Source organism: Hyaena hyaena, unplaced genomic scaffold, assembly GCF_003009895.1.
Source record: "Hyaena hyaena isolate Hyena2069 unplaced genomic scaffold, ASM300989v1 scaffold_433, whole genome shotgun sequence".
Taxonomy (NCBI): domain Eukaryota; kingdom Metazoa; phylum Chordata; class Mammalia; order Carnivora; family Hyaenidae; genus Hyaena; species Hyaena hyaena.
The window spans coordinates 640,100-660,186 of NW_024081066.1; the positions used below are offsets into that span (position 1 = coordinate 640,100).

General features: G+C 34.8%; 1 protein-coding gene across 2 annotated transcripts in view; it reads right to left on the reverse strand.

Annotated features, from left to right (window-relative positions):
* FAT4 (FAT atypical cadherin 4) overlaps positions 1–20,087 on the reverse strand; it is a 176,030-nt gene that overhangs the window by 89,513 nt on the left and 66,430 nt on the right. For both annotated transcript variants that reach the window (XM_039252970.1, XM_039252969.1), the window contains exon 2: positions 9,140–9,271. In XM_039252970.1, the coding sequence (XP_039108901.1) occupies positions 9,140–9,271 (132 nt within the window). The remainder of the gene's footprint in view (positions 1–9,139; positions 9,272–20,087) is intronic.

Below are 20,087 nucleotides of genomic sequence, written 5' to 3' on the forward strand. Positions count from 1 at the left end.
ATCCCTTTGAATTAGTATTTTTGTATTCTTTAGGTAAATAGCTAGTAGTGCAATTGCTGGATCATAGGTTTACTACTTTTCTAAATAAGAGTGAATCAAATTATATATGATTTGAGCTATCCAAATATATATTATCAAGAGGTTTTAGAAAATAAAGTATTTACTAAATAATAGCTGATATATCATAGCTGTAAATAATATAGTCACATAACTTTTAAGGTAGCTAGAATTAGGGGGAAAAAAACTTAATTGTTAAAAAGGATATAGCAGGCCCAAAACAGAGTCCCTTGTGCTAAGCCCCATATTAACAAGCCAAGACTTAATACCTAACCTATTTGTAGTTTCAACTCCTTGAAAAATTTATCTCTTAACCAGTCAACATGGAATTACCTGGTAGGGATAGTGAGATAATCCACCCAATAGATCCTTTCTGTTCCCCTCAGGAGGGTGACCTTGCCTAAACAATACACTTTGATAATAATTTCCTGGCCTTCTCTTGGCCAATCAGCAGTAATGTCTTCTAATTATTGTTGGTATGTTAAAAATCACATGTTTGTCTTGTTTTGTGCAAATAAAGATCATTGTTAACAGGGATCTCAGAGGCCAAAAAGCTGAAAAAATAGGTGGGCATGGGTCAAACACTTAAAAGCTATTGTATATGCTTACCACCTAAATCAAAGACTCCTCTGTTAGAATAAGTTGGTCATGGAATGAGTTAGAATGACACTAGGCCACCTTCCAATCTCAAGCAAATTTCCATGTAATGAGGTACACTATAAAATGCCGCACAGTCACCAACCCAGAACCACATGCCTTTTAGGTATGAGTTTGGCTCTATACCCCAAAACTTAACTGAAAAAAGTAATTATAATAACATGGATGCCTAAACTCTAAAGAGTTTCTGCTACTTTCTGGCACACCTGGTTATTTTATGTCTAAGGTCTATGATCCTGGCAGAAATAACCATCTACAAAACAGCAAAGTTTTCTTAGGTTTGTTTTGTGTTCTGAGAACTTGGCTTGGTATCTTTCAGCCTGGGGCCCCCAAAATATGATGCAGCAGATAAGTGAGTCACACCCAATTAGCAGCTAGATATCCCTGGACAGAAAATGTTGGTTAAACCCCCTTTGCAGCTAGGGTCCCACCAAACTGCTGCCAGCCCTCAAAGTAATTATAACCTAGAATTACAGTGGCCATTATAAGGAATGTTCCAATTAGGTAAGATCATTTAAGAAGTGCATTTAAAAACCAGGACTCCCAAATCAAAGAAATAGAATGGAATACCTCTTTTAATTGGTATACAGAAAACCTCCAAAAGTCTTCAAAACTCCAAAAGAGCTTTATTACAAGATTTGTTGCAAAAGGTTAATGATAAATTCAAGATATAAAGATACCCAAAAACAAAACAAAACAAAGATAAATGCGGTTGATGTCTCACTGCTTCCTTCTATCCTCCTTTATTTAGTACTCATTCTAGTAATCCTCTGTCTGAATTCCCTTTATATGACCATAAGCAAAAAGTCTGCCAAGTTAATGACCTTAAAGACATCACATGTCTACTCTTGAAGGAGGGCTCTTTTTAATGGGGATCTCCCAAACTTGATGGAACTCTGAGGGATTTTCTGGTAAACTGTGGTTATTCTCTTCAACAGGCAAAGGAAAACCTAAATTAAAAATAATGAAAAACCTTGCCAAATTCTGGTAAAATGCTACAAATAGATCCTAGAAAAACTGGTGGAAGACAGCGAAGGATGAGAATTCTTGCCAGAGTCAGCTCTCCCAGACCTCTGACTGTAGTGCCCAGTAGAGGGAGGAAAAGAAAATATCGTATGCATCCTCTTTGGGGATGCCTCTTCATTCCCAGAGGTTATTCAATACTGCCAGAAATATTTACTATTTGTTCCAGCTAAAAACTACAAAGTAGCTCTGTGGTCAGAAATTGGCCAAATTGCAGAGTCTGAAAGAACTTTTTTTTTTTTTTAGATCTTCTCCCCTATGCTAAAATAAAACTATGAATCCAGAAGGAAAGAAAAATGTTCTAAAGCCCTTGTAAAAGAGTTTATGGGTAAATCAAACTATGATGTCATTTAAGTTGCAACCCAGTTCTTTAAGGAATTGAGAGCAACTCTCCTTATCTTACAAATCTTTGCAGAACTAAAAATGTAGTTGAAAGTTCACTTACTCTTTTTTTTACCAATACCAAAGAGTCCCCTATTTATCTTAAAAAGCTTATAACTCTCATTTTTTCATTGTGCTTTTGACATGTAAGTGTTGATGTATAAACTTTGGAGAGGCAATTCTTATCAGAAAATAAAAAGGGGGAGAAGGTCATTTAGATTTTGAGCTAATGGGAAATTTTAAATATAAAGAAGCTATAATGTCTCTATGTTTATTTCAATATATATGCATAATATCCATTAAAATTAATTTTAATAATATCATCTTTGCCTCCAGATGGTATTATTAAAATCAATTTGTGAACAAAGCTATATTTAATTGGCTTAAGCAAATATGTGCTTATATAAATTATATTTAATATTCATAAAAATTCTCAAAAATAAAATGAAAACTAACTCAAATGTTTTTCAAGTCCTTGTGATCTGAGAAAATATCCAATAATAAAGCTCATTCAAGTTTGTTGGTTTAATTAAAATACACATGTCCTTAGACTTTTCAACATTGAATATAATACAGTCATGCAACTTTTATTTTACCTGGATTTATTAATCAAATAAGTTCATGTTATCTGCCTCATAAAATTTTTCAGCAATAAAAATAACTTGTCATGATAAAATTTTTATTAATAACTTAAATGTAATTGTTAAGAATCAGTAAATAAAATAGATATAAGTAGTATAAAAAGTTTTAGGTAAACTTCTTAGTTTCCCCAAATATTTTTGGTAACCTGAAACCTCAAAGTTTTACTTGGTTAAATTAAATGATGAGTCAAGTTATATCCATTCAGTACCCAGATCATTTCCAACTAAGGCAAAATACTGAAACATTAGTTATTGAACATAAGCTTATCTACTTTTAGCTTCCTTTTACAGAGAAACTAAAGATAATTAGGTCTATTAGTAAACATGTTTTATGCTGTGTTGAGAAATTTTCTATGAGGAAGTACATGTTTCTAGAAATCATAAAAAGTATGGATCTGCCAATCCATAGAATGCTAATATAAAAGACAGTTCATAATTGCTTACTTCATAGTTTTCATTAGAAATCAAAGGCTTCTAAGGGTTATGAATTCCAATATACGTAACTAAAACTACTAAAAACAAGGGAAAGGAATTTTTTGTGTAATCAACATTGGTTAAGATTGGAATGAATTTAATTAAGCTAGTGAGTTCTAATATCAAAAGCAAGCTGGTGCAAAATTAGAATTTTGTTTCCTGGGGGCACCTCAGTGACTCAGTTGGTTAAGCATCAACTCTTGGTTTCAGCTCAGGTCACCATCTCACAGTTCCATGAGTGTGAGCTTTGTGTTGGGATTACTGACAGTCAGGGGACTGCTTGGGATTCTCTATCTCCCTCACTCACTTCCCCATCTCCCACTCATACTGTATCTGTCTCTCAAAATAAAAAATAAACTTAAAAAAGATAGAATTTTGGTTTTGGTCTGTTAAAAAGACAAAATTTTCTTGGTCCAGTTGTCTGTTCTTGATAAGTGATTATAAAAATAATTTTCCTTACCTGTTAAAGTAATATGCCTGAAAAAACAAGAATTCTGTGTTTTGTCAAAATAATTTCCTGTGTTGTTTTTATCAAGTTTTTGATTACTGAAATCTAAGACTCTCAATATTAAAAGAATTAAATTTTGTTCAGAACCATTAGGTCTTCTATATTTGCCTATGAAGTCCTCAATTGTCACTTTGGTTAAATAGATAACTGAATATTGTTTTATAGTGACACACAGTCTTAACTGTACAAGTATCTTAAAACCTTTTTGATATACTTTGACAAACTTCCCCAAATTCAAATTCTAAACCAAGTCTTTTGACCTTGAATTATTTGGGATTTTCAAGAGGATCCTTGAAACATATCAAAATATATGATCTCTCTCCTTATAAAAAGATATTAAAGTAACTAAGTTTGATACATTAAATTTTTGTCTAACAAGAAATAATACTAAGGAATTTTTATGCTGAATTTGTATAGATATATGTTATGTGTTCCAGAAATAATGTAAGATTCCTGGAAATATAATATATCTTGGCATGTTTTCAGTAATAATTCCAGTTATTATGTTAAAATTATATGTAACATTTTACACATAGAAATAAGCATATTTCCTTGTGAATTACATTGTATGACCTCTCTCCAAATTTTTAATCTTTTGTGATTTATAGACAGTTGTTTCATTCTGATGCTTTGGCAAAAGTGCTTCATTTTCAAGAAGATTTATGGAAAGTATTCTAAAATACAGGTTTCTGATAAATTTAAAATTAAAAAAACAGGGTAAGAATTTCCAGAGCCAATGGAAAAAACTGGATTCAATTAGAACAAGTATTAATTACATAGGACTAACTGAACTAAGGAGGATGATTATAATTCCTTATAACTTTTATTTAAAACATTGCTGGTTCTTTAATGTTTTGTTTTACCAGATATAAGAAAACTTTTGTCTTTTATTTCATTTTTTATTTTGTTTTTCTTTTTTACTATGGCCTATAGTAGACTGGTAAAGTATACCTTTGTAGACAAAGAAGAGACATTTGCTTTTTCTCTGTACCTGATCCCTCCAGAATACAGAAACTATTTTTCTGGCAATATATTTGTTTCATGGCAATATTGTTATTTGCTTGCATAAATTCAATGAGAATCCATTCTCCTTTAACACGACATATTTGGAAATCTTCATTATATTATCAAGGCCTTACTAGAATGTCTTATTTGAGAGAGATGTGTGTGGATTCAGATACAATCAGTTTTAGGGAACTAAGGTTGACTTTATGGAGTCAAGAAAGCCTCTTGGGAAACTGTCCTGGTAACTTGTTCCCAAGATTTCAGCAAAGCAATCTTTAAAAAGAGTTTATATGGTCAAAGTGCCTGAGTGGCTGCATTGGTTAAGCAACTGACTCTTGATTTCAGCTTAGGTCATGATCTCATGGTTTGTGAGTTTGAGCCCTGCACTGGACTCTGCATTGACCTGCTTGGGATTATCTCTCCCCATCTCTCTCTGCCCCTCCCCAACTTGTGTGTACTCTCTCTCTCTCTCAAAACAAATAAATAAACTTTAAAAACAAAAGAGCTTATATGGGCAATCACTATTTTAGTTACAGTTATGTAAATAATTATTAATAATGCACTTATGTAAATAATACAAACAAACTAGTTTTACTGCAATTATCTTTTAAAAATGGGAGTAACTGTAGTAAGAAAATTATGTTTGTAGTTTTGTAGATATTGGATTCTACACCTGTTAATTGTTTTTGAAGTTTTATTATATACATGTAAATATTAGATCCTTCATTCTAGCTTCCTCAAGTATCTGGCTACAGCTCACCAAAGTAACATTCCCAATTTTCTCTCATCCTTCTGATTTAGAATTGTTAAGAAGAAAGACTGCCCTTCAAACTCCTTGTAAAAGACTGTACCAGGTCCTTTTCACTACCCAGATGGCAGCCAAACTCCAGGGACTTGTGGATAAATATCTCACAATTAAGGAAAACTCCACATGATAACTGGTCTTGCACAAATGCTGGAGACCTCCAAAGTCATATTGACTAGAAGAGAAATAGCCAGCATCAAGGTAGATTGTTTCTTCCCAAAATCCCAGATCAAGACTTTACATGCCAACTAAACATTAAACTCTCTCTTTTTCTCTTTCTTTCCTTTAATCTGGCATTGGCCCAGAAAGATAATGCCATCATCAGTATCTCATATGCTGTTGCTAAGGGAGGGACACTTTGCCTCTTAAATGGCTGGATTTGTCATTAAAAACTCCTTTCTGTCTATTACTGTCCATCAATGGTGCCACCTTATCAAGAATGTTTTATGCCCCTATAGGATTTGTCTTTTTTCTGTGGTGGTTATCACTCTCCTTGGACTTATGAATGCCTAAGTAGCAGGTGCAAACCCAGGCAATGCCTCTTAGGTTATCCAACTGTGCCCCTGTCCACAAAGACACCTCACTGGCTGGCTCCCCTAGATTTATACTGTTGAGTTAGAAAGAAATTACCAGAAGGAATTAATGATTCAGAATTCACTTCTTTTTTCAGGGCCATATTTCCCTGGTTGGGAGTAAATGTAAATGAAGCTATGATTAGAAATCTTTCTATTAGAAACCTGACTCTTGAAAGCACTGTACAGTCTGCAAAGACAATAGTTGCTCAACAAAAGTCCTTAGACACTCTGAACAAAGTTGGTCCCTTGAATATTTTTTAGCTGAGCAATGAGGTGTCTGTGCTGTGGCTAACATCATCTGCTTCACCTGGATTAACACTTTTGGAGACATGGAAACTCAGTTACATAAAATCACTGAACAAGAAAACTTGCCTCTTAGAAAGGTGACTCCTTCAGCAGGGTCTTTCTTTTCCTTATTTCATTTTGATTGGTTTGGTTTGGGGGAACAAGCTATGAAGTATTTTCTAAACATTAGGAGTTATCTTGCATGTAATAATCACAGTAATCTCCCTGGCACATTGTATTCTCTGAACATTTTTAAATGCATTCTTGCTGCTGCTAGTAACCAAGCAAATGATCTCTCTAAGGCTGGCACATAAAAAAGGATCAGCCATGATCATCATCGAGAATGACCAACTTAAAAATTATAATCTGAAGTCATGGGCTTCACAGAGATTAAGCAAAAAGAAAAAAACAAGTGTCATGGCCTATGAATGCCACACAGAGAATTGACAAAATCTGTAAGAACAACTGAGTAGGATCTATGAGTGGTGCAGATGCCTTAAATTTTTATCATATTTTGCAGTTAACTGAGTGTCCAATCAAAAGAATGGAATTGGTAGAAAGGAGACAGCAGTTCCAAAATAGAGTTGCTTACGCTAAATCTCATGGCAATAAACCAAGATATAATATTTAATCTAATTGCAGTTTCAACTCCCCCAAAACATACCCTTTAACAAGTCCACAGGGAATTACCTGGTCCGCACTGGTGAGACAATAGGCGTAACAGACTCCTCTGTTCCCCTTAGGAAGGTGACCTTGCCCAAAACAATGCATTCATTGCTAAGAGTTTCCTTTTTCCACCCCTTACAGCCTTTAAAAAAACTTTTTTTTTTTTTTCTACAGCTTGGTGGAGCTCCTTTCTCTTGCTAAGTGATACGTTGCCGGATTCATGAATCATTGACTAAAACCAATTTAATTCTAATTTTACATGTTGAGTTTTATTTTTATTTTATAAAATTGTTTTTATTTTTATTGTTTATCTTATAAAATTGAGGAGAAGTTACTGTACTTAAAACACCAAATCTTTTTAAATAGAAAATGACAATTATCTAAATATCTATGCTTTATTTTGTTTACTTTTCCTTAGATTTTGGCAAAATTTATAAAAAAACTAAGTCATTACATTTCTGCATTAGCTGTTAAAATTAGTCTGTTTTTGATTTATTTACCTTTTAAAGTTAAAAAAAATAGGGGCGCCTGGGTGGCTTAGTCGGTTAAGCGTCCGACTTTTGCTTGGGTCATGATCTCGCGGTTTGTGGGTTCGAGCCCCGCATCGGGCTCTGTGCTGACTGCCAGCTCAGAGCCTGGAGCCTGTTTCAGTCTGTGACTCCCTCTCTCTCTGACCCTCCCCTGCTCACGCTCTCTCTCTCCTAGAAATAAATAAAAACATTAAAAAAAAATTTAAAAAAAAATAAAGTTAAAAAACTAAATTTATGAAGATCTTACTATTAGACCAAGAATCAAGTTTTCAGATACTTCTGAAGTTTAATTGAAGGCAAAAAAAAATTAAATCCTCTGGTTTGTGTTGGGCTTAGCTCAAGGTGAAAGGTGATACTGGTGTCTGAGAAGGTTATATCTCTTTCCACAACACCATAACATTAATCAATTTCTTTACTGAGGCACCTGGATGGCTTAAGTCAGTTAAAAGTCTGACTTCGGTTCAGGTCATGATCTCACGGTTCATGGGTTCGAGCCTCGCGTTGGGCTCTGTGATGACAGCTAGCTCAGAGCCTGGAGCCTGCTTTGGATTCTGTATCTCCCTCCATCTCTGGCCCTCCCCTGCTCATGCTGTATCTCTCTCTCTCAGAAAAAAAAAATTTTTAATTGATTTCTTTGCCTAGCAAGAAGGAGAAAGCAAGCAATGGGCTTTTTTCACAAGAAGAATATAAATTACAAATTATATAAGTTGTTATGCCATTTGGAGCATGGTAATTAAATAGCTAAACTTGAAATATAAATATAAAAGATAGTAATCTAAATTGTGCCCGCTAATTTTGTATTCACTACTAGATAGGAAAGTTCTGTCTATTAACAGATTTGAAAAATTATTGGTTTGCCTGGATAATTTCCTTTAAATGTATAAGGCTATTTTTAAATAATATATTTTGTTTTATAGATGTATGCAAATTAAATCAAACACTATAAGATGGTGTTTTTAAAATGTTTTAATTTCAAATAATATGCTTTTTGTCAAATACAAATATAAATTCAATCCTTAGCTGCTAGGATAGAAAATTAGAATGATAAAGGCATAAAAAATATGTCTATGTCTGTAGATTATTTGAACATTAAAATAATTTGACTAAGAAATCTAAAATGTAGCCAGCAATTCACTGAATAATGAATTACCGATCAAAGGAAAATTACCTCTTACTAGTCTCTATCTTAGCCTTCTTATATCACATTTCTATAACTAATATTCTTTGAAAAAGAATACACAATGCTTAACCTTAATTATGAGGTATTAAAAATGGTCAACAGGGGTGCCTGGGTAGCTTAAGGGTGCCTTGGCTAAGCATCGACTTCAGCTCCGATCATGATCTCACAGTTCGCGAGATCGAGTCCCATATTGGGCTCTGTGCTGACAGCTCTCTGCCCTTCCCCTGCTCACATTCTGTCTCTTTCTCTCTCAGAAATAAACAAACATTTAAAAAAAGTGATCCATATATAGTAGAAATTTGATAGGTCACTGGGATACTAGGTTTCAACACGAATTCAGGCTCTGAGTTACCTCATCAGCATCCATGGCTGTCAGTTGCATAATCTTAGAGCCATCTCCGATGTTCTCCTCCACCGTGAGATCCAGCATGTCTGTTGGAAATACTGGTGGGTTATCATTAATATCTTGAAGAGTTATTTCAACCTACAAGGAGAGAAAGAACCAACACATGAATGCCCCACATGTCTGCAAGGTGCTCCATAAAATGTATACTAAGAGCCCACTAGCCAGCTATGCCCTCCAAAAAGAATCAAAACTTTTATATATAACATCAAAACAACAGAAAATACCCTAGAGAAAGCTATGAAAGCCTTATGAAAAATATAAAATCCAAGTAAAACTCATTTGACTTGTTGGGAGTAACTGATTTCAAAGGATTGCTTCGGAGTTTAAATTAGAAGAGGCCCACTGATCAACTGTTGATTTAATCCCAATTTGTGCACCACTGAAGAACTGCCCGGACTTTGCACTGTCTGCCATTCAACCATTAAATGTCGCCTGACACGCAAATAAGGAGGTGTAGAATTTCTTCCTGAAATGTTTATACATTGGCAACGTCTTGGGGGAAACAAAGAAGTTCGCATTTTGTTTCAAGAAACCCTTAGCATCTTCCCCTTTAAAATCAATTCCCAACTTATGGGGGAAGAAAAATACACTCATCTTCTTTTCTTTCTATTTCCACTCCTATCAGCACTTCTTAATGCAACTAAAGCTAAACAGTCATCTTTTCCTGATGTAGTGTTTATATAGATTGCAAATATTAAGAGCTTTGTTTGAAAGATCCTAGTCAGAGTTATTTGTTTCTCTGTCTAGGAAAAAATGTTTAGAAGGAAAGATTTGTGAAGTCTAAATAATAACTTCAAGCCATATGTTTTCTCTTTTGAGCTAGGTGCTAAAAGCTGAAGATCTGATAAGAAAAGGGAAGACAGCTGCTAATAAAACTGCAAGTTTCCCCAGTTGGGTCACAAAATTAAGTCATGGAGAAAAATCCAGCCATGCATTTAGCTTGGATATAACCAAGACATTTTTCTCATGGGATGAAATGTCATCTTTTATAGTTCAGCTGTAAAAACTGCATCAGATCTGAGAGTGATATAGACAAATATGAAGAGAGAGAAGAGAGGAAAAGAATTTTGATTTTTTTCTTTTCTGGGAGGAAGTGGAGATGGGGTATAGGAAGAAGCAATCGGTGGGACTGTCATTATTCTCTGAAAAGGAATGAATGGGAAATATAGTAGAGCTAGATGAATAAATGGATGAGCAAATGATAAAAATAACCCCTCTCCCCAAAAAATAATATACAAATTAAGTACCAAAGAATTATTATACCTCTAGTTGCACCTTCTACTAGGAGAGTTTTGATCATAGCAAATGACTCAAATTAGTCTAGGGTATGAATGAAAGCAGCAGTCTCAGTAATTAGAAATGTGGCACTTCTAGTTTGGGCTCACATTATTCTCTGTGTCACTTCCTTTAACGTAAAGGTCCACAGTATTCTACATCTGCAGCCAATGTCCAACTTGCCTTGAATGGTTGTAAATAACCTGGGTTTTCAAATTAGAAAAACTGAAATTCAGATTCTGGCTCCCCGACTTATTAGCTGGGTTAACTTTAGTGCTTAATTTATCTTGGCTTCAGTCTCCTCATCTTAAAATTGAGATAATACTATGTGTCTCAGAGCATTTTATAAGGACCAGACTTTAATGAGGCCAGCAAATGCTTAGCTCAGAGGGAAGAGGTTAATAAAAATTTGATCTTGGGGCACCTGGGTGGCTCAGTTGGTTAAGCAACTGACTCATGATCTCAACTCAGGTCATGATCTCACAGTTCGTGAGTTTGAGCCACACATCAGGCTCTGCACTGGCAGCGTGGAGCCGCTTGGTATTTTCCTCCTCTCTCTGCCTCTCCCCTGCCAATGCAATGTGCTCTCTCTCTCTCTCTCAGAATAAATAAATAAAGCTTAGAAACAATTTTAAGAGTCATTCTTGATTTTCAAGCTGTGACCACAGACCTCAGAGTTCCTTAGAGCTAGGAAGAAATCTGGGGAAAATGATTTAATAAATCAGAATTTCAGGTCCTACAAATTCAAAACCTACAATACAATTTTCATCTCTGAAACATATTGAATATGTAAAAAGTTTTCATGTAAGAAGAGCTTTGAAATACATACATACACATATGTATTTCAAAAGCCTAAAAAATGTGGATTTAAGAATAAATGACCCAATGGTTATCCAAAAACATAATCATTACCGTTCTTTAGAAATTAATAATTATCTTCACATTATATGTGTGATTTTCACATATGTGTGCACAATTCTCAAAATACAGTAGAAAAACAAATGAAGAATAAGACATAACTAACCAAAATACCTCATAACTTAACTCTGACTTTTTAGCTTAATAGAATTTTTTTTCAATTCTAAATTGTCTTTCATCTGTAATTTTCTGACTTGGTCTAATTGGAAACCAACATGCCAACCTTGTGTATGCTTGTGTGTGTGTGTGTGTGTATGTTTGTGTGTGAAAGAAAGAGAGAAAAAAAGAGACAGTTTTTTAAGTGTATTTGTGAGAGAATGAGCATATATGAATGTGTGTTTATGTAAGTGTATATGAGCGTGTGTGTGTGTGTGTGTGTGTATGTAGGGAAGAACACTAAACTGAGAGTAAGGATAATCCATATTGGCACCAATTAAATATGACATCAAAGATGCATCATGAAACAGTACCACCCATTAGAAGCATACTGGGTATTCCAGAAAGGTACCTCACTCATTATAAATGGTGAGTGGATAAATTGAACAAGCCCCTTCTACATTTTAATAGTTATAACAAAATAACTAACATATGTGTAAGGCGTAGTTTTAGATTATATGAGTGTACACACCCACTCCCACACACACATTTTAAAAATTCTTCAAAAGAGCCTTATGAGGAAAATACTACTATCTTCCCATTAGAGAAATTAGTTAACAAAGGTAAAGAGGTTAAATAATTAACCACTGACACAGAACTAGTCTTAAGTTTTTTCTACTGCTATGCAAACACGTCTCTCTCATGTGTAGGTGTGTATGTTCAGTAACACAATGAATCATATTTGAAAAGTATTTCACAGCTATATACATACATTTTCATAAATGCGCATATTATTTCTATCTGGAATCTGAAGAACTTATATATGAACTAACTAGCCATATAATCTTGGGTCAGCCAACAAATCTCTCTCTGTCAAAATTTAAGAAAAAATAAAACACTGTACTACTGATCCCTAGATACAGTTCTAGAAGTCTCTGATCATGCATGCTATATGAAATTTTTGTCCAACTCCATCATTTCAAGTAGAGAAAGAGCTTTCCTATTTTACTAGAAAGAAAAAATTAAGTTCAATATTAAGGAGTTAAAAATTAAACATTTCTGAATGTATCCATAATAAACCAATTATAAAAACAGACCTAGAACATTTCATCATTGTATTCTGATATATGCAATGGTTATTTTTTGGATACCACATAGCACCCATTTAAAGTCAGGCTATCGTTTTTCCTAAAATCAGTGTCAGCTTGCCAACCAAAAAGGTAAGACCTTCATATTCCTTTTTTTTTTTAAATGTTATAAAATGTTTTATTTATTTCTGAGAGAGAGAGAGAGAGAGAGAGAGAGAGCATGAGCAGAAGAGGGTCAGAGAGAGAGAGACACAGAGTCTGAAGCAGGCTCCAGGCTCTGAGCTGGCTATCAGCACAGAGCCCCACGTGGGTCTCGAACCCACGAGCCGTGAGACCATGACCCGAGCCGAAGTCGGACACTTAACTGACTGAGCCACCCAGGTATCCCAAGACCTTCATATTCCTTTCTCAGGCTGGGGGGTGGAAATCTAAATATTTTTCTTAATTGAGAAATATTTCTCTTAATTGAGATATAATTAAACCTGTTTCCTATTTCACAATAACTTAGACATTCCTAAAAAGCTTTTGGCATGGATTTTCTAAATTCTCTCAATAGCCTGGGGTAATGAATTATGTAGATAAGGAGATATAAGCCTCTTAGCTGAGGTAGGTCTTTGCTGCAATCCCTTCACTTCTCCTGATCCCCAGTAGCACGTTTCTACCTACCAAATATTTCAGGACTATGGGCCCTGTTTTACTATGATTCCAGTGTTATCCATTCTATAGATTAGACTCTATCACATAACAGACATTTGTTACTCACTAAAAATATAGAAGAAAATAAGACAGATCACATCTCTTGCAGGGAAGAAGTGGAGTTTGATAATAGAAATATCTACAAAGAGAAACATTTGCAGTGATCCCCCAAAACACACTGTTGATCTCTTGATTCCCAACAGTTTATCCCCCCCACCGTGGACAGTTCCTTGAGCTGTCTGACCTCTTGCCCGTAGCAGTTACCTTCCTTCTGATGACTCCAGATCTTAACATGCGCTTCACTCACTCTTGGGTCTGCCACCAACCTAAGGGTCTACGCCTTCCTTTGAAGGGTCTACGCCTTGATTTGATAAGATTTGTTTTTAAATATTATTATACAAAACACACAAATCAATGAAACACACAAAACATGAAAAGTTTACAGAAGGTATTGGGAAATAAGATTTAAGACTTTATAATTTTTAAAGACTTCTTTCTGTGCAAACTAGATCACTTTAATAATAGATAGCAGCTATTGGAAAACTCAGATTTAAAAATATTGTTCCTAAGCTAAAAAAAACATGTTTATATCATTTTGTTTGGTTTTGTTTTGTTTTGAGAGGGAGAACATGGGTGTGGAGGGACAGAGAGAGAGGGTGAGAGAATCCCAAACAGGCTCCATGCTGTCACTGCAGAGCTCTAGGCAGGGTTCAGTCTCATGAACTGTGAGATCAGGACCCGTGCTGAAATCAAGAGTTGGTCACTTGGGGCGCCTATGAGGCTCAGTCAGTTAAGTGTCCAACTTTGGTTCAGGTCATCTTGCTGCTTGTGGGCCTGAGCCCCACATCGGGCTCTGTGCTGACAGCTCAGAGCCTGGAACCTGCTTCAGATTCTGTGTCTCCCTATCTGTCTATCCCTCCCCCACTCACGTTTTGCCCCTGTAATGTTTTACATTTATCCTCACATTTGTTTAAACCTAAAATAATAAAAGTAGTTTCATTAAATATTCATTTTGCAAAAATAAAATAAAATATAAAATAAAATAATAAAAAATAAAATAAAATAAAATAAAATAAAATAATAAAATAAAATAAAATAAAACCACATTTTGAACTCAGAAACTTCCCTTCATACATGACTATATTTAAAATAAAAACGAAACAAAACTTCTAACAGTTTCCATAACTTAAGTCCAGAGGCCTTGTTCAAGGTATCTATTCTGAAAGTTTGTGAAAATTTACCCTTAATGATTAAAGAAACATTACTCCCCAATGATAAGGCACTTGCATATTTTATGCTTGCCTATCAAATGCTGACCTTTGTGCTTAGATAGCTGGTGCTTTAGAAACATATGTGGTTTCACCTGCTACAATTACTAGGGCAGTTGGTAACTTTGTGGTTGACTTCCTCATAACAAAACATCAGCTGCAGCTAATGGTTGAACCATAGGTATTGTCTACGGACACCACCTCTGTCACCATTTAAAGACCTTTGGAACAATGACTTTCCTGGTGGAGACACATGATCCCTAAGACTGAAACCCTGGTAAATGGATGCTTATATTTAGAAACAAAAACATTACTGAGATTAAGGGGGCTAATGACCAATTAATTTAAAAATAGGCTGCCTTTTGGCAACTTAATAAAGTTAAAAGTTACATAAAAAATATGGCTTTAAGTATTGTCACCAAACTTCTTTAGGCTAAAGGAAGAGTCCTTGGTATTTAGCCTCCTGAATAGATACTTAAAAACAAGAAAATTTTACTGTGTAAATAACTGCTATGAAATGAGTATAATGTTTTCCCCTTAATTTTTTTCTGTAGTATACAGGCTATCATTTTATTCTACAGTGCATCAAGAATAATTATATCTTGGGGATTTATTTTTAATTTTTGAGTGGATAAATCAGCATATAACTACATAATCAATGAGTAATCATTAATTAGCAATATCAATTATCAAACCATTACATATATAACTACAAAACATGACATTTCACTGATTTGAATTGATATTATGAAGATAATATGTTACAATCACAGCTAAGGAATTGATTAAAGTAGCAAGGTCCATTAAGAACTGATTCCCCAGTTCATAAATCAATAATTTCATTGTGGTCACTATATCAACAATTAAAAAACACTTTCTTAAATTCATAATGTCTCTGCAAGCTAAACAAAGTGGTTATTAGTGAATCAGGATAAAACATATAAAACGTTTTTTTAATTCAAAACCTTCCTGCGGCAATTGGGTGGCTCTGTCCGTTAAGCTACCGACTTCAGCTCAGGTCATGATCTCATACTTTGTGAGTTCAAGCCCGGCATTGGGCCTGTGTTGACAGCTCAGAGCCTGGAGCCTGCTTCAGATTCTGTGTCTCCCTCTCTCTCTGCCCCCCTCTTTATCATACTTTCACTCTCACTCTTTCTCTCTCTCTCTCAAAAATAAATAAATATTAAAAATTAAAAAAAAAACAATTCAACCTACATTAAATGGTTCTTAATAAATAAGAATGAAAGACAATCTATTTTTTTTTCCTTTTGGGAAATTGTAGAGTTCATCGTTCACTAAAAGTTCAGAAATCCATTTATTTGCAAGTAGATGTATTAAAATTTTAGGTGGACTATTAAATATCATCAAGGCTATCTCCTTTATTTTATAGAGTATCAAAAGTAAGGCATTGACCTAGCAAGTCATTTATCTAGGCAAAGAAGTCATCAGGCTCCTAATTCTCGCCCAGTGATTTTTCCAGAGACGTGTGGAGAGAGCCAGAACCAGAACACAAACTGAGTATGCCTTAGACCAAAGCTTCTAATCTGTGCATGAAGACAGCAATCTTTCAAACAAAATATGCATTTGACAAATGTCAATAAGAAAACACCTTTGAAGAAATTAATATTTGATTGTCTACAAATACTATTTAATCCACATTTATTTTAATTTTTGAGTTTCTTCATATTCACAGTAAAGAAGAATATTCTGGGAAGGTTTGTTTTATCAATGCCACTGAAGACTATTAATCATTGAGAAGAAAGGTGGTGAGTATACGTTACAAGTGAAGAAACTAGCTAACTTCTCTATAGATATCAGCAAAAGTTACTGCCATTAAAATGTCTATAAATAGGGGCGCCTGGGTGGCTCAGTCGGTTAAGCACCCAATTTCGGCTCAGGTCATGATCTCACGGTTCGTGGGTTCGAGCCCCGTGTCAGGTTCTGTGAAGGCAGCTCAGAGCTGGAGCCTGTATCTGATTCCGTGTCTCTATCTCTCTCTGCCCCTCGTCCTCTCATGCTCTGTCTCTGTCTCAAAAATAAACTATAAAATATTCTAAAAAAATGTCTATAAATAATTTGTTTCTTTTTCTTAAAAGATGAAATCATAAATATTCATTTCCAGAAATGACTAAAATTTAAATGGTTAGTGAGATAGACATAAAGTACACAAAACTATAAAATAGTAAAAGATGTATCGAGGCAAATGGTACGTGGTTAGTTGTTTTTAGTGATGAAATATTTACATTATTGTCTTTTAATTTGTGTGGGACTGACACCCCAAAATTAAACTCCTGAAGCGACACCATTACCTAGACCACATAAACCCTGACAAATCATTGCACCGAAAATAATGCTTAGAATTAACATATATGACTTCCAAAGATATAATGATAATGCCATAAAGACTTCATTTCAATATACCTTTTAATTAACAGTTCTACCAAAAACTATTATTTTAATGATCATAGTTTATTGCTCTCATTTTTTAGATAAATGTGTGTATTACAGAAAATGGTCATTGAAAATCTCTTCATGTTACCAAAGATCATTTATATTGCTCAGATTAGTGCCTTTTAAACTGAGATTTTGGGAGCAAGAATTGTCTTGCTCATTTTTCCATTCTTAGACCTTATCCAGGCCTCGCAAAAATCCAAGCTGTTTTTACATTTTTATTAAAGTCATAAGTTCAGCATATTTAATAAAATAGGTATATTATAGTTATATTACTGGCATATAAAAGTGTATTGAACAAATTTGCCTTCTATCACAATGATTTTTGGAACCAATCAAACCCTATCGATTTCCTAGTTCTTTTAAAAATATTTTTTAATGTTTATTCATTTTTGAGAGACAGAGAGAGACAGAGCAGGAAGGGGCAGAAAGAGAGGGAGACACAGGATCTAAGCAGGCTCCAGACTCTGAGTTGTCAGCACTGAGCCCAACACAGGGCTTGAACACAAAAATTGTGAGATTATGACCTGAGCCAAAGTCAGATGCTTAACCACCTGAGTCACCCAGGTGTCCCTCGATTGATTTCCTAGTTCTTGTATGTCTGTCGTGCCATTATGTATACATTTTATGATATGAAATCTTTGGATGATAATTCAATAACTTCACATTCATAATGATAAGATTAAAAAAGCCTCAGACAGACATCTTATGTACATTTTGTTCAGAAAATCTCCCACTTGGGAGACTGGAATGCAAGATTTAATCAAACTCATCACTACTTCAGAAACAGCTACATAGAGCGCCACACAAGTCATAAGTAAATATGAAAGAGTAACTAAGCCCATTCAAATGTGCATTACCCTTAATAGGTCATTATAATGTCACTCAAATAACACTTTACTAAATGATGTCCTCGTTTCTATTATGTAGGTGCTACCTAAATTCACTGGGGAAAAAAGTCTAATCTTACACTCAAAACAATTTTTATTTCAACAGAAACACGATGCTAGACCTACCACTTAATTTTCTGTAGGCTCAAGTGAGGAGTTGAAGTTGAAAGCAAATTAACCAAGCTGAAATCCACACCACGAATAGTACAGCCATCACGCCTGGCCTGTCACTTCCTTTGACCCTGAAAAGGAAAACTCCACCTTTCCTGCCTGAGACGAGGCTGCGTGTGGAGTAGGAGTTTGCTCTCAGTGCAGTGAGAGGCTCGGTGCTGAGGGACAACTTGCTGTCACCGCATCAGGATGATGTGTGCAAAGGAACATTCTGGGACTTGATATTAAACATGGGAACTGAGCACAGCATTCATTAGAGGAAAAACGTCAGGATAAAAATATCAAAACCATGCTCAAGTCAATAATCAAATATATATTTTAGATGTTTGGCAATAGTTTCACATGTTATTTCTTCAGTTGAAGCCAAATACTACATGATTTATTTAATTCAATGGGATTGACACATTTTGCATACTGTACAGGCTTCCAATAACAAGGCTTTATTTAGTAAATTTATGACAAAGTCTATATATACTGAGATTATATAGCAGAAGTTCTAATTAAATTGTACAGCAAGTTTGACATTCTACATTTATTTTCTTGCTGAACTAACCACATAATTTCATTTGGTAGAACATATACTTTTTAATTTTTTTAAGTCTATTTATTTATTTGAGAGAGAGAGCACATGCACTTGCACACCCACATACCCACACACGTGTGCTTGCATGAGTGGGGAGAAGAACAGAGAGAGAGAGAATCCCAAACCGACTCTGCACTGTCAGCGCTAAGCCCAGCATGGGGCTTAAACTCACGAACCATGAGATCATGACCTGAGCTGAAATCAAGAGTCGAACAGATTAACCAACTGAGCCATCTAGTTGCCCCTATCTACACCTATTTAAAATTTCAAGTTGAGAGCAAAATTTAGTCATTAGGAAAGAGAAAACTCAACATGCATTTGTGACTATCACTTATGGGTTTAAACTGTAAGTACTTTCATTTCTTAACAACAATAAAAAGCTGTATTGCCATGAAAGGATGGTGCCAGGTTTGCATAGTTCCTTCAATTTGATTCTTCATTTCTTTCCCTATTTGGAGGTGACCACTGGGAATTCTGCCATCATGAGCCTGGGTGAATACGTTTCACTACAAGCAGAACACTTCATCATGTTGCAGAGCCAAACTCTATTATGGTTTGCGACTGACTCATATTCTAGTTATGAGTAGGCCCTAGGAAAGAACAGTTTACATTTAAAAGTCCAAAATGTCCAGAATGTAATGTTTGGACTATGTAGGTATGCAAGGTCTAATCCTATTCTGTGAACAGTGTTTTTAAGTAGTTATGTATCTATAATGTATAACCAACCAAATTCAAAATAGTCTGTGGGAGCTGCAATGATAGCATACTCTCTCATCTTGACGGTATTTCTGAACTTTTGAAACTGAAATCTTCAAGGAAAAGGGAACAATCAAAGTCTGGAGAAAAGACCTATGACTCCATGCCATCGAAGACTGGCAGGGGCCAGGTGTGACCTGTTAGGGAAACCTGCAGTGTCCCCACCTTGCACATACAAGTGAACCAGAAACTCTTGAGGACACAGGTCTGTTGCAGCCCCAAACTCCACTTAAGTTTCAGAAACTATCAGAAAGTAACTCTATGTATTTATATATAGTTTTTCTTTAGAATGACAAAAAATTGAAAAGCTATTGCATTTTACCAGAAGACAAGAACATGTTACCTAATATATACTAGTGTTTTACCAAATTGTTTTACAGAAAATATTTTAGTGAAAGAAACATGATGTAACGACAGTATTTGAGGAAATGTCACGTAATTTGGGAATTAAAGGACTCCTCTTTTTGTAATTGTAGGCCAGCAATTATTTTGTCATTTTGAACTTTATCCCTTACATTTAAATTATGTGTATATTTAGATACCTGTGTGTTTATTTCATACAAATTAGCACTGTTTCTATTCCAAGTATTCTGGAATATGAAGAAAGAAGGAAGCATGCTCATCTTAGATACTTTTTAGTTTACTTTTAAGAGCAAAGTAAAAATAAACATAATGAGTTTTAAAACAAAGCATATTTCTCAT